This window comes from Tachysurus vachellii, chromosome 1 (assembly GCF_030014155.1).
Source record: "Tachysurus vachellii isolate PV-2020 chromosome 1, HZAU_Pvac_v1, whole genome shotgun sequence".
NCBI classification, from domain to species: Eukaryota; Metazoa; Chordata; class Actinopteri; order Siluriformes; family Bagridae; genus Tachysurus; species Tachysurus vachellii.
In genome coordinates this window covers 187,501-199,579 of record NC_083460.1, presented here as the reverse complement: position 1 = coordinate 199,579, position 12,079 = coordinate 187,501, and the positions used below count along the sequence as shown (strand labels likewise).

At 44.0% G+C, this 12,079-nt stretch overlaps 1 protein-coding gene across 3 annotated transcripts in view; it reads right to left on the bottom strand.

Annotated features, from left to right (window-relative positions):
• abca4b (ATP-binding cassette, sub-family A (ABC1), member 4b) overlaps positions 1-12,079 on the bottom strand; it is a 36,540-nt gene that overhangs the window by 11,482 nt on the left and 12,979 nt on the right. For 2 of the 3 annotated variants that reach the window (XM_060866847.1, XM_060866864.1), the window contains exons 14-27: positions 10,309-10,488; positions 9,930-10,152; positions 8,349-8,570; positions 4,613-4,817; positions 4,257-4,349; positions 3,891-4,124; positions 3,566-3,743; positions 3,196-3,327; positions 2,644-2,783; positions 2,349-2,486; positions 1,619-1,800; positions 1,238-1,337; positions 947-1,152; positions 757-811 (exon numbers count right to left, since the gene is read on the bottom strand). In XM_060866847.1, coding sequence (XP_060722830.1) covers positions 757-811; positions 947-1,152; positions 1,238-1,337; positions 1,619-1,800; positions 2,349-2,486; positions 2,644-2,783; positions 3,196-3,327; positions 3,566-3,743; positions 3,891-4,124; positions 4,257-4,349; positions 4,613-4,817; positions 8,349-8,570; positions 9,930-10,152; positions 10,309-10,488 — 2,288 coding nt within the window. The remainder of the gene's footprint in view (positions 1-756; positions 812-946; positions 1,153-1,237; positions 1,338-1,618; positions 1,801-2,348; positions 2,487-2,643; positions 2,784-3,195; positions 3,328-3,565; positions 3,744-3,890; positions 4,125-4,256; positions 4,350-4,612; positions 4,818-8,348; positions 8,571-9,929; positions 10,153-10,308; positions 10,489-12,079) is intronic. The other variant, XM_060866856.1, reaches the window with a different exon arrangement.

Below are 12,079 nucleotides of genomic sequence, written 5' to 3'. Positions count from 1 at the left end.
ACCACACTCAAGCACCACACACCACATATAAACACAACACACACAACACCACACACAACCACACACCACATATAAACACAACACATGCAAACACCACACACCACATATAAACACACCACACACAAACACCACACACAACACATAAACACAACACACACAACACCACACACAAACACCACACACCACATATAAACACAACACACACAACACCACACACAAACACCACACACCACATATAAACACACCACACACAAACACCACACACAAACACCACACACCACATATAAACACAACACACACAACACCACACTCAAGCACCACACACCACATATAAACACAACACATGCAAACACCACACACCACATATAAACACACCACACACAAACACCACACACAAACACCACACAAACACCACACACAACATATAAACACAACACCACATACAAACACCACATATAAACACCACACACAACACCACACACAAACACCACACACCACATATAAACACCACACACAAACACCACACACCACATATAAACACAACACACACAACACCACACACAAACACCACTTTGGTGATTAGCTAAAACGAGGATGATGTTTTGAAACCTTCATACTAACAGATTTTACATACAGTGGTGTTATTTTTGTGAATGTGAAAATATCCCACAGATAATTTTAAATGTAAAGTATAAAGAGGTTTAAGTTGTTAAGTTTAAGTGGCTGCAGTGGGACCAGGATGGTGGGAACATTCACCTGGGTTCACGCTGCCATTAGCCGCCTCTCCGTCTGCAGTGACCTTCAGGAAGATCTGAGAGAGATGAAGACGTGTTACTTTCAGTTTATTTCTCACGATTCAGTAACCTCACCTTGTTATGATGCTGATTTCTGTAACAATAATAAAAAGCCCTAAAATGATGCTGAAGTGTGACGAAGTGAAACACACCTCCTCCAGTGAGGTGTCTGAAATGCCGAAGCTGCTCAGTCCGATGTCTCCAAGCGTCTCCTCCAGCTCACGAAATAGACTGGCGTAGGAACGGTGTTTAAATCCTTTATTCGGCAGCAGGTACGTGAGCTCCTGACCAATCACCTCAATCAACCTCGCCTCAGGAACGTGGTGGTGGATCAGATTGGTGATGTTCTCCACATCGCCTGATGAAAGTCAGAAAAATTAAACCATACATTAATGAAACGCTATAAAATAGGAAAAAAGCTAAGAGATAATTAGCATGCTAACCATCCAGGCTTCTGTCCTTGTGCTGAGTCTGACTCTCCTCTTTATACCTGGTGCAGGTGGAACACATACAGGAACATTCAGATGCACAGTCACACTCGTTCTGCAAAACAAACGAAAAAAAAAACCTGTTTGCTATTTTTTAATGCGCAAGAAACAAATTCAATGCCTGGATCTATGAATATACATCAGTATGTAAATTAGGAAAGGCACCATGTTCTTCTGTTCGCCATAACAACCTGACACTGACTAACATTATCTAGCTTATTGTAGACATATTTAACAGCAGTCCAAACATCATGAGAAACTAAATGAGATTTTTACAGAAATGTTGAGACTGAGAGCAAAGGAACATCTGAAATCTTGTGTAACAGAACACCTCACCTCTTTCTTGTGTAGCTCTTTAATACGGCGGACGAGTGTGAGGTAAAAACCAACACCGAAGCAGTTTTTCAGGAACAAAGGAGAACCACAGCAATGCAACTGGCCTTTAGATATAATCGCAACTCGATCACTGAGAAGATCAGCTTCATCCATGTGGTGGGTGGAGAGAATTACCGTCCGGCCTGAAGGGTGGGGGAAGACAGGTAGACAGGGAGAATAAGAGAGAGAGAGAGAGAGAGAGAGAGAGAGAGAGAGAGAGAGAGAGAGAGAGAGAGAGAGAGAGAATACGAGAAAGAGAGAGAGAGAATAAGAGAGAGACAGAATAAGAGAAAGAAAGAGAGAGAGAAAGAGAGAGAGAGAAAGAGAGAGAGAGAGACAGAATAAGAGAAAGAGAGAGAGAGAGAGAGAGAGAAACTTTATATTTCAATCAGTTATAGAATCAGTTGTATTGTATTGAAGTCTGGGGTTTTCTCCTAAATCAGGTATCTGACAAATCAGACACAAATGACTCTCTAACACACAAATGACTCTCTAACACACAAATGACTCTCTAACACACAAATGACTCTCTAACACACAAATGACTCTCTAACACACAAATGACTCTCTAACACACAAATGACTCTCTAACACACAAATGACTCTCTAACACACAAACTCTGTGTGTAACAAGTGGGTAGTGTGTAAGACACCGTGTGTACTGTGCAGTCTGGAGATGGTGCACTTTCACCTGTACGGTACTTCAGGAGTAAATCCCAGATGGAGCGTCTGGAGTAGGGGTCAACACCTGAGGTGGGTTCGTCTAAAATCACCACTTTGGAGCCTCCAACAAATGCCATGGCAACGGACAGCTTCCTCTGCAACCCACCTACACACACACACACACACATTAGCATAATGAGGATTAATTCTGGAGGAACCAGAAGACACAAACACTGCAGCTCTGACTCCAGCTGGATTATTCAGATTATTAGCAGAATTCATCAGTGAGGTGGAAATAATCAGACTGAGGGATGAGATCAGACCAGAGAGATTCTGCGCTTCATCGTATCTTTTGTGTGGTAATCCGAGATCTTTCAGCATGTTCTGCACTTCCTGTTCAGCTTCTTTATGCTCTCGCCCTTTCAGCAGTGAGTAGAAGAGGATGTGTTCCTCCACCGTCAGGCTGAAAAAAAAAGATGGAGTACAGGATCACAGAGAAACCCAGAATGTTCTGATCAACACACAGCGCTGCCTGAGAAGTGACACAAGAATCAAAATCTAATAAAAGTGGCGTGTGAGCAACAATAACGAGCTCAAACTTGTGATAAAGATATTCCTTGTTTTTATTTCTTTTATTTAATGCTCCAATAATCCCTTTAGCTCCTGAATTTCTTTGTTCTATTTCTTTTTTAAATTGAAGAATTTTTGGTTTCTGGATTTCTTTTCCTTCATTTCTGTAATGATCTTTTTCTTTGGTTCAGAACAAAGTGCACTGGGATGTGGAGTGAGATTTCCTCTGAATCTTCACCACGTCTGTGAACTTTATTAAAGCCTCAGTGATGTGTGTGTATTAATTACAGCTGAGTAATGCTCACTGGTTAAACAGGATGTTGTATTGAGGACACACGCCCAGAGACTGTCTGATCTCGTCCATGTCTGAGCGAATGTCCTTCCCACTGATGAACGCCGTCCCGGACGTCGGAGGAAACAAACCCGTCAGAATGGACCTACAGTAATAAAGGAGAAGAGATGAATTGCTCTGAGTTTCATTACCGTTTCTCTCGGCTTCCTCTCAGCTCTCAGATCTGTGTCAGTTATTACAGAACTTTTACTTCCTCAGAGTGAAGCTCTGAAACTACTCTAAACTCTACACTGATGTCCTCATCTCAGGAGCATAACTTTAGCTGAAACAGGAAGGAAAAGAACACAGGTGAATTACACTGAGATAAAAAGTTATCTCCGTACAGCGTGGTGGTCTTTCCTGCTCCGTTGTGCCCCAAAAACGATGTGATCTGTCCTTCATAGAAGTTTAAACTGAGGCCTTTAACAGCTGGACATGAACTTCCAGGATAAACCTTCACAAGCTCCTTCACACACACACCCACATCCAGCCCCTCAGGCTCAGCCTCAAACAACAGGTTTCCTGTGGACTCACACAGAATGCAAAAAAAACAATATATTATAATATTTAACATCCAAGGTGCTGTATTAGAATCCTGACTCTTTAAACCACAGTCAGCTTCACTGTGCTGTGTTCAGAGTAACACATCGTCGTCGTCATCATCATCACCTGCTCCCTCATCTGTGTGTTGTGTCTGTCTCTCCTCTTCCTGAGGATTTACACCTCCATCATTCCTATTCTTCTCCACCCTCTCTCTCTTCATCCTTTCCCTCTTCTCTTGGTGTTTGCACGGCCTGTGGGAGGCACTGCAGTTCTGCACTGATGGCTCAGTGATGATGTCAGGAGTCTTTACCTCCTGTTTCTGCATCTCCAGTTTTTCTAAGATGGGTCGTTCAGGAGCTGCTGAAGAAAACAGAGATTGCAATTTCCTACAGTTGGACCCACTTCCTGGCACATTCTCATGCTCTGACTGGCTGTAGATCATCACCACTCAACACACACACCTATCACTAGGACATGAATATGTTGCAGTACCTGAGTCAGCCACGTCAGCCTGGGGGTGCTGTGCACTCTGCCAGTAGGATGACTGGAGGGGAAAATAAAAAGGCCTTCCGATCCCATACTGACCTGAAAAAGTGATGATAAAGACAATAAACTAATAAAAGCTTGTACAAAGACACACACACACACACACACACACACACACACACACACACACACACCTCATTATTTCCTTTTTACATTTACTTTAATTACTGCAACACGTCAATAAACACACACAGATTAGTCTCTTATTGTTTATTACATTGGACTGATCTTTGTGTCTGTTGTTGCTGAAAAGTAGAAGGCTGATTAAACCCAGTGTAAATCAGAATCTGGCATCTCCTTACCTGGGAAGATGTTATCAAGGTACCAGGCCAACACACCGTAAAGAACCGAATCGAACAACATCATGCAAATTGAGTTGAGGAACGAAAATTCGTCACCCTCTAGTGGACTGGTGCTGATGTTGTCCCACTGAAGCCCTAGGCCCTGTTCCTCATAGCGTGATAAATACTCTGTCCCAAAGCCAAACGCCACTGGTGACAACAAACTCTGAAACGAAAAACACAATAACACAAAACAGAATAATACAACACCCTGTTAAACACAACAAAATCTAGAAAACTTAAAAGAATATTAGTGAACTAGATTAAATACAACACATTGTGTGTGTGTATGTGTGCTTTAACTCTCTTTATTTGAATATATTGTCTTCTGGTAAGGTAGGATTCAGACTTTTGTGTACTATCTGCTTAACTCACTTTGTTCTAGAGTTGTTGTAATGCCTGAAAGACACCTGCAGCCACTAGCACGCCTCTTTATAGGCTCTTGGTCACATAGATGAAATTAGCCGCTATTTAAGACCCAGAGTTTCGGCACTCTGCGTGGGGACATAGTCTGTGCCAGAGTAACGCAGTAATACATGTCAGAACATGTAGCTCCTAATAGGAGTTAGTTTCCAATTGAGTTTCAGTGCAGTAATATGTATCAGAGTGCATAACGCTCAGGTAATATATATTCATGGGAGTTAGGAAAAGAGGCCTTGGCCCAGATTTTCACCAAGTTTCCGCATGTTACTGATCAGCTAGGGCAGATTCAGGCTTTACTGAAGCCTCAAGGAGCCCCAGGTGTAGACAGCCTACAGATGGTCCTCACACCAGCAGCTTGGAGCCAGTCACTTATAAGGTTCCAGAAACACGTTTGCCCGAACCAAGCAACAGGTAAGTAGGAGGCCCCAGCATGAACACATGCACTTATACGTGTTCCAATTACTCTGAGCCCCAAGAGGCTTCCTCAGAGCTCATGCATCTGGGTTCCACTGGCCTAATTCAGCATAACGGCCCGTTCCATTCTGAGACCCCCAGGTCCCTGCCCTGGGGCACCCACTCCAACAAGTTGTTAAACAGCAGGGACTCTCCGAGGTAGAGGGGCCTGGGCTGGTCCAAGATGTGACCCCTCACAGTTTTGGTCTTTTCCTATATGCCATCCTTCTCCTAGGGGGAGGGAGACCAATAAACCTCCAGGCCACTGTTGAATTGGGGGCGGCTGGAAATTTTATAGATTAAGGTTTGGCCTGCAGCTTGAAGCTCCATTTTGAGGCACTACCCCCTACCGGTTCAAGCCCTGGACGCCCATTTGCTGCTGGGCCCATAACCTTGCGAGCAGATCGGCTCACCTTGCGCATTGGTCCTCATACAGAGCGTCTGTCACTATATGTCACTCGGGTTCCCAAGTTATGCCTTATATTGGGCTTCTCCTGGTTGCAGCAGCATAATCCGCAAATAGACTGGGCCATGCAGTCAGTCACGGTCTGGGGCTCTCAGTGCACCCATAGATGCCTCGTATCTGTATTGATTACAGGTGCTTAAATGCTCTAATGGTGAAGGACTGCCACCTCTTCCCCAGATGAACTCAGCTTTTAACTGCCTGTGACAGGCCAGAGTATTCTCTAAACCTGAAATCCAGATAATAGTGGAGATTGATGCCTCTGACATAGAAGTAGGGGCCGTTCTGTTCTAGCAATCAGGAGCAATGGAAGAGCTGTGTATATTTCTCTTGCTGGCTGACAGTGCCAGAGCGGAATAGTCACGCTCTGACATCTGTTGTGATGAAGACCTTTGAACAGCTGGTATTTTCCCACCTAAAGACTGTAACAGAATGGTTGCTGGATCCCCTACAGTTTGCCTAATGAGCAAACAGATCAGTGGACGATGCAACATTGTCAACATTTGACTGCACTACATTCTGCAGCACCTGGACTGCCCAGGGACATAGGCCCGGATTCTCTTTGTCGACTTCAGTTAGGCTTTTAATAAAAAAATTCCGGAAATTCTCCACTCCAAACTCCTAAGGCTTCACTATACCCCCTTCCATCTGTCAGTGGATCACCAGCTTCCTGACATTTAGGAAACAACAGTTGAGACTGGGAGGTGTTACCTCCAGTATTTGGACAATTAGCAGTGGTGCTCCACAGGGATGTGTCCTCTCCCCACTGCTATTCTCTCTCTATACTAATGACTGTACTTCGTGACCAAACTGTTAAACCCCTGAAGTTTGCAGATGATACAATGCTCATCGGTCTCATCCAAGATGGTGATGAGTCTGCATACCGGCAGGAGGTGAAGCAGGAGATGATAGTGGACTTTAGGAAAGACCCCTCAACACTACTCCCCCTCACAATACCCAACAGCCCGGTGTCCTCTGTGGCGTCCTTTAAGTTTCTGGGCACTACCATTTCAAAAGACCTGAAATGGGAGTGCAATATAAACGCTATCAAAAAGGCCCAGCAGAGGATGTACTTTCTACATCAATTAAGGAAGTTTGGTCTGCCACAGGAGCTGTTGATGCAGTTCTACACTGCAGTCATAGAATCTGTCCTGTTCACATCCATCACCATCTGGTTTGGTGCAGCAACTAAACAGGACAGGAACAGACTGCACCGCACAGTAAAAACAGCAGAATAATAACTGATACCCCCTGCCCACCCCCCAGGACTTGTACGACACAAGAACCAGAAACCGGGCAGTAAAAATCACCACTGCCCCTTTACACCCTGAACACACCCTCTTTCAGCTCCTCCCTTCTCTCAGGTGCTACAGAACTTTACTTACTAAAACTGTCAGACACAGGAACAGTTTCTTTACCCAGACAATCACCCTGATTAACACCTCACCATAATTATATTAACTGCTTCATATCTATAAGTGCTGCATTATCAGGACTGTCAGTCATCACATCATCTGTATATATTACACACTACTGCTGCTGTATATTGTACTAAAGTATAATATTACACAATATTGTTATTTACACTACCATGTACTTCTCATGGCCAATAAACCTGTTTCGGATTAATCCCATCCTGAAGAAACCTGCTCTGGATCCATCAGACATCAGTAACTACAGAGTGGTATTACTTCTTTTTTTTCTTTCAAAAATTTAACTCTGTCTATCTCTTACAGAACACTCACAGAACTCACTCTCTTGGGTGTTATTTCCTCACATGGGTTCTCTTACCACTGCTATGCTGATGATACACAACTTATCTTCTCTTTCAGACCCTCAGATATGAATCTTGAATTTTTGTATTATATTGATCTTTATGTTAATTTTTATATGAACCTTTTGTTTTATGTTTGTTCTGTAAAGCTGCTTTGAGACGAGATTGTTAAAAGTGCTATACAAATAAACTTGAATTTGACTTGAACTTCCCCTAAATGCCCAGACAGAAGTCCAGGAGTCACTGGATATCTTCAAACAACAGTTGAACTTGAACTAGCACTTTCTCCTCTGTTTGTTTTATGTGTGTATTTAAAAGAACACAACAACTTTTTACAGTGTTTTAGCCTCATGGTATCTTAAGTCTGTAACCTAGTGACCCAGAGTTAATGTATTCAATGATAGAGACTTAAAAGCACTTTTCTACATTTCTCTGGATAAGAGAGTGTCACATGTAAATGTAAATTGTGTGTGTGTGTGTGTGTGTGTGTGTGTGTGTGTGTGTGTTTTACAGAAAAAAATCTTGTATGGTGAACACTTTGGTGCAACCAGACTAAACTAAAATATGTAAAATGAGGAACTGACGATGACAAGCTTGATGCTGCGGGTGATTCGGTCCTGCCAGGCGAAACACAGGATGTGGGGCAGGTAGAGGGTGAAGTAAATGATGCCGCTGCAGGATGCTGCTAAATTAGCCTTGTTAAAGAACACACTCATCAGGAAACACTGCATGATAGTGGCCATGGTAAAGGACAACAGGAAGAAGAAGAGGATCATGGGATTGCTGTAGTTCAGCACCTTTCCAATCTGGAGGCAAAATGCAAATTAATGTTTTTATTTATGTTTCTTTTATTGACACTTACATGCTACATGTTTTAGTAATGATTATGTTACTTATATCTTATAAACATCTCTGTACTCCCTATACCGTACCCCCTATACCCTATTCCCTATACCGTACCCCCTATACCCTACTCCCTATACCGTACCCCCTATACCCTACTCCCTATACCGTACCCCCTATACCCTACTCCCTATACCGTACCCCCTATACCCTACTCCCTATACCGTACCCCCTATACCCTACTCCCTATACCGTACCCCCTATACCCTACTCCCTATACCGTACCCCCTATACCCTACTCCCTATACCGTACCCCCTATACCCTACTCCCTATACCGTACCCCCTATACCGTACCCCCTATACCGTACTCCCTATACCGTACCCCCTATACCGTACCCCCTATACCCTACTCCCTATACCGTACCCCCTATACCCTACTCCCTATACCGTACCCCCTATACCGTACCCCCTATACCGTACCCCCTATACCGTACCCCCTATACCGTACTCCCTATACCGTACCCCCTATACCGTACCCCCTATACCGTACCCCCTATACCGTACCCCCTATACCGTACTCCCTATACCGTACCCCCTATACCGTACCCCCTATACCGTACCCCCTATACCCTACCCCCTATACCCTACTCCCTATACCCTACTCCCTATACCCTACTCTTTATGCCCTACCCCCTATAACCTACTCCCTATACCCTAGTCTTTATGCCCTACCCCCTATACCCTACCCCCTATACCCTACCCCCTATACCCTACTCCCTATACCCTACTCTCTATGCCCTACTCCCTATACCCTGCTCAATATACCCTACTCCCTATACCCTACCCCCATAGCCTACTCCCTATACCCTACTCCCTATACCCTACTCCCTATACTTTACCCCCTATATCCTACCCCAATACCCTACCCCCTATACCCTACACCCTACTCCCTATACCATGCTCAATATACCCTACTCCCTATACCCTACCCCCATAGCCTACTCCCTATACCCTAATCCCTATACCCTACTCCCTATACCCTACTCCCTATAACCTACCCCCTATATCCTACCCCCATACCCTACTCCCTATACCCTACTCCCTATAACCTACCCCCTATATCCTACCCCCATACCCTACTCCCTATACCCTACCCCCTATACCCTACTCCCTATACCCTACTCCCTATATCCTACCCCCTATATCCTACCCCCATACCCTACTCCCTATACCCTACTCCCTATACCCTAAACAGCCATATGCAACCACCTAGTGCACTAATACAGCCCACGTTAAAGCTCAGAGTGTTTTATTTTCTCACCATGATGATGAAGGTGAGCAGAGTCGTGCTAAAAGTCATCATTAGGAAACTGTCAATGAACCAGGTGCACCAAATGACACCATTGGTCACACCCATAACCTTCAGCGTCTCCTTCAGCCTGAGCTCCTTCTCCAGGACAATGTTCTTCACCATCATGGACACTGAGTAGACCCACGCCAGCACCATGAATATTGGGAAGCAGCGGTTCAGCATCAGCATGAACCTAAACACACACACTATTTCTTATGATTGTACAAAATATAGATACATTTTCCCTTTTAAATTCCATGGGGGTACAAACTTTTGCATTCTAATGTATTTATATATCAGTCTTTATCTTTAACTGCATGAAGTGGATAATAAGGAGAAGACTTCATACATGTCATCTACGTAGCAGGGGTAGGGCATCTGCTGGACGTAAACCCCGAGTGGTGTCTGAGGAGAGGAGCTCAGGAGCTTCAGGATGCCGTGCTCTATCATGTCCTGCAGATACGCAAATCCTCCCCATATATAACGCAGGTCCTCCACTGGGTCTGCCCTCGGCCCAGGATCCCAGTACCTACAGAGAGTAACATGCGACTCAATGAGGGGGCGGAGCTAAAGATAAATCTGACTAGATAATCATAAACCTGTTCATCACTAATCTTTCTGTTTATCTTTTTCAGTTCTGAAGCATTATTACATTAATTAATACCCTGAACTGCACTTTATTACACATCATATGCCTGCTGGAGGAGAGAGTTTTTAAATCATCAGATCTTCTGCAGCAGCACAAAGACATGATTTCAACTCTTTTGGTCCAGTTTCTCTGCAGTTCAGCCTTCATTCACTGGATGGCAGCAACACTCAACACTCAACACACACACACACACGCACACACACACGCACACGCACACACGCACACACATACACACACACGCACACACACGCACACACACAAACACACACGCACACACACGCACAAATACACATACACACACACACGCACACACACGCACACACACAAACACACACGCACACACACGCACAAATACACACACACACACACACACACATGTTTTAAGTGCATCATGTAAACTGCTAGCAGAAACTGCTGTTACTCTTACATTCATCATTAAAAACATTGCAATATCCAAATATACTCTATTCGTTTTTATACAGAGATTTAGGACTTATCAATTTTTGAAGATCTGTTATATAAAAAGTTACTGTAATCTTAGATGGGGAGATTCAGGTCTGCATCATAATAGTGTAGATGAGTAGAGAGGTGTGTAGAGGAGTAAAGAGGTGTGTAGAGGAGTAAAGAGGTGTGTAGATGAGTAAAGAGGTGTGTAGAGGAGTAAAGAGGTATGTAGAGGAGTAAAGAGGTGTGTAGAGGAGAAAAGAGGTGTGTAGAGGAGAAAAGAGGTGTGTAGAGTAAAGAGGTGTGTAGAGGAGTAAAGAGGTGTGTAGATGAGTAAAGAGGTGTGTAGAGGAGTAAAGAGGTATGTAGAGGAAAGAGGTGTGTAGAGGAGTAAAGAGGTGTGTAGAGGAGTAAAGAGGTGTGTAGAGGAGTAAAGAGGTGTGTAGAGGAGTAAAGAGGTGTGTAGAGGAGAAAAGAGGTGTGTAGAGGAGTAAAGAGGTGTGTAGAGGAGTAAAGAGGTGTGTAGAGGAGTAAAGAGGTGTGTAGAGGAGTAAAGAGGTGTGTAGAGGAGTAAAGATGTGTGTAGAGGAGTAAAGAGGTGTGTAGATGAGTAAAGATGTGTGTAGAGGAGTAAAGAGGTGTGTAGAGGAGTAAAGAGGTGTGTAGAGGAGTAAAGAGGTGTGTAGATGAGTAAAGAGGTGTGTAGAGGAGTAAAGAGGTGTGTAGAGGAGTAAAGATGTGTGTAGAGGAGTAAAGAGGTATGTAGAGGAGTAAAGAGGTGTGTAGAGGAGTAAAGAGGTGTGTAGAGGAGTAAAGAGGTGTGTAGATGAGTAAAGAGGTGTGTAGAGGAGTAAAGAGGTGTGTAGAGGAGTAAAGAGGTGTGTAGAGGAGTAAAGAGGTGTGTAGAGGAGTAAAGAGGTGTGTAGAGGAGTAAAGAGGTGTGTAGATGAGTAAAGAGGTGTGTAGAGGAGTAAAGAGGTGTGTAGAGGAGTAAAGAGGTGTGTAGAGGAGTAAAGAGGTGTGTAGA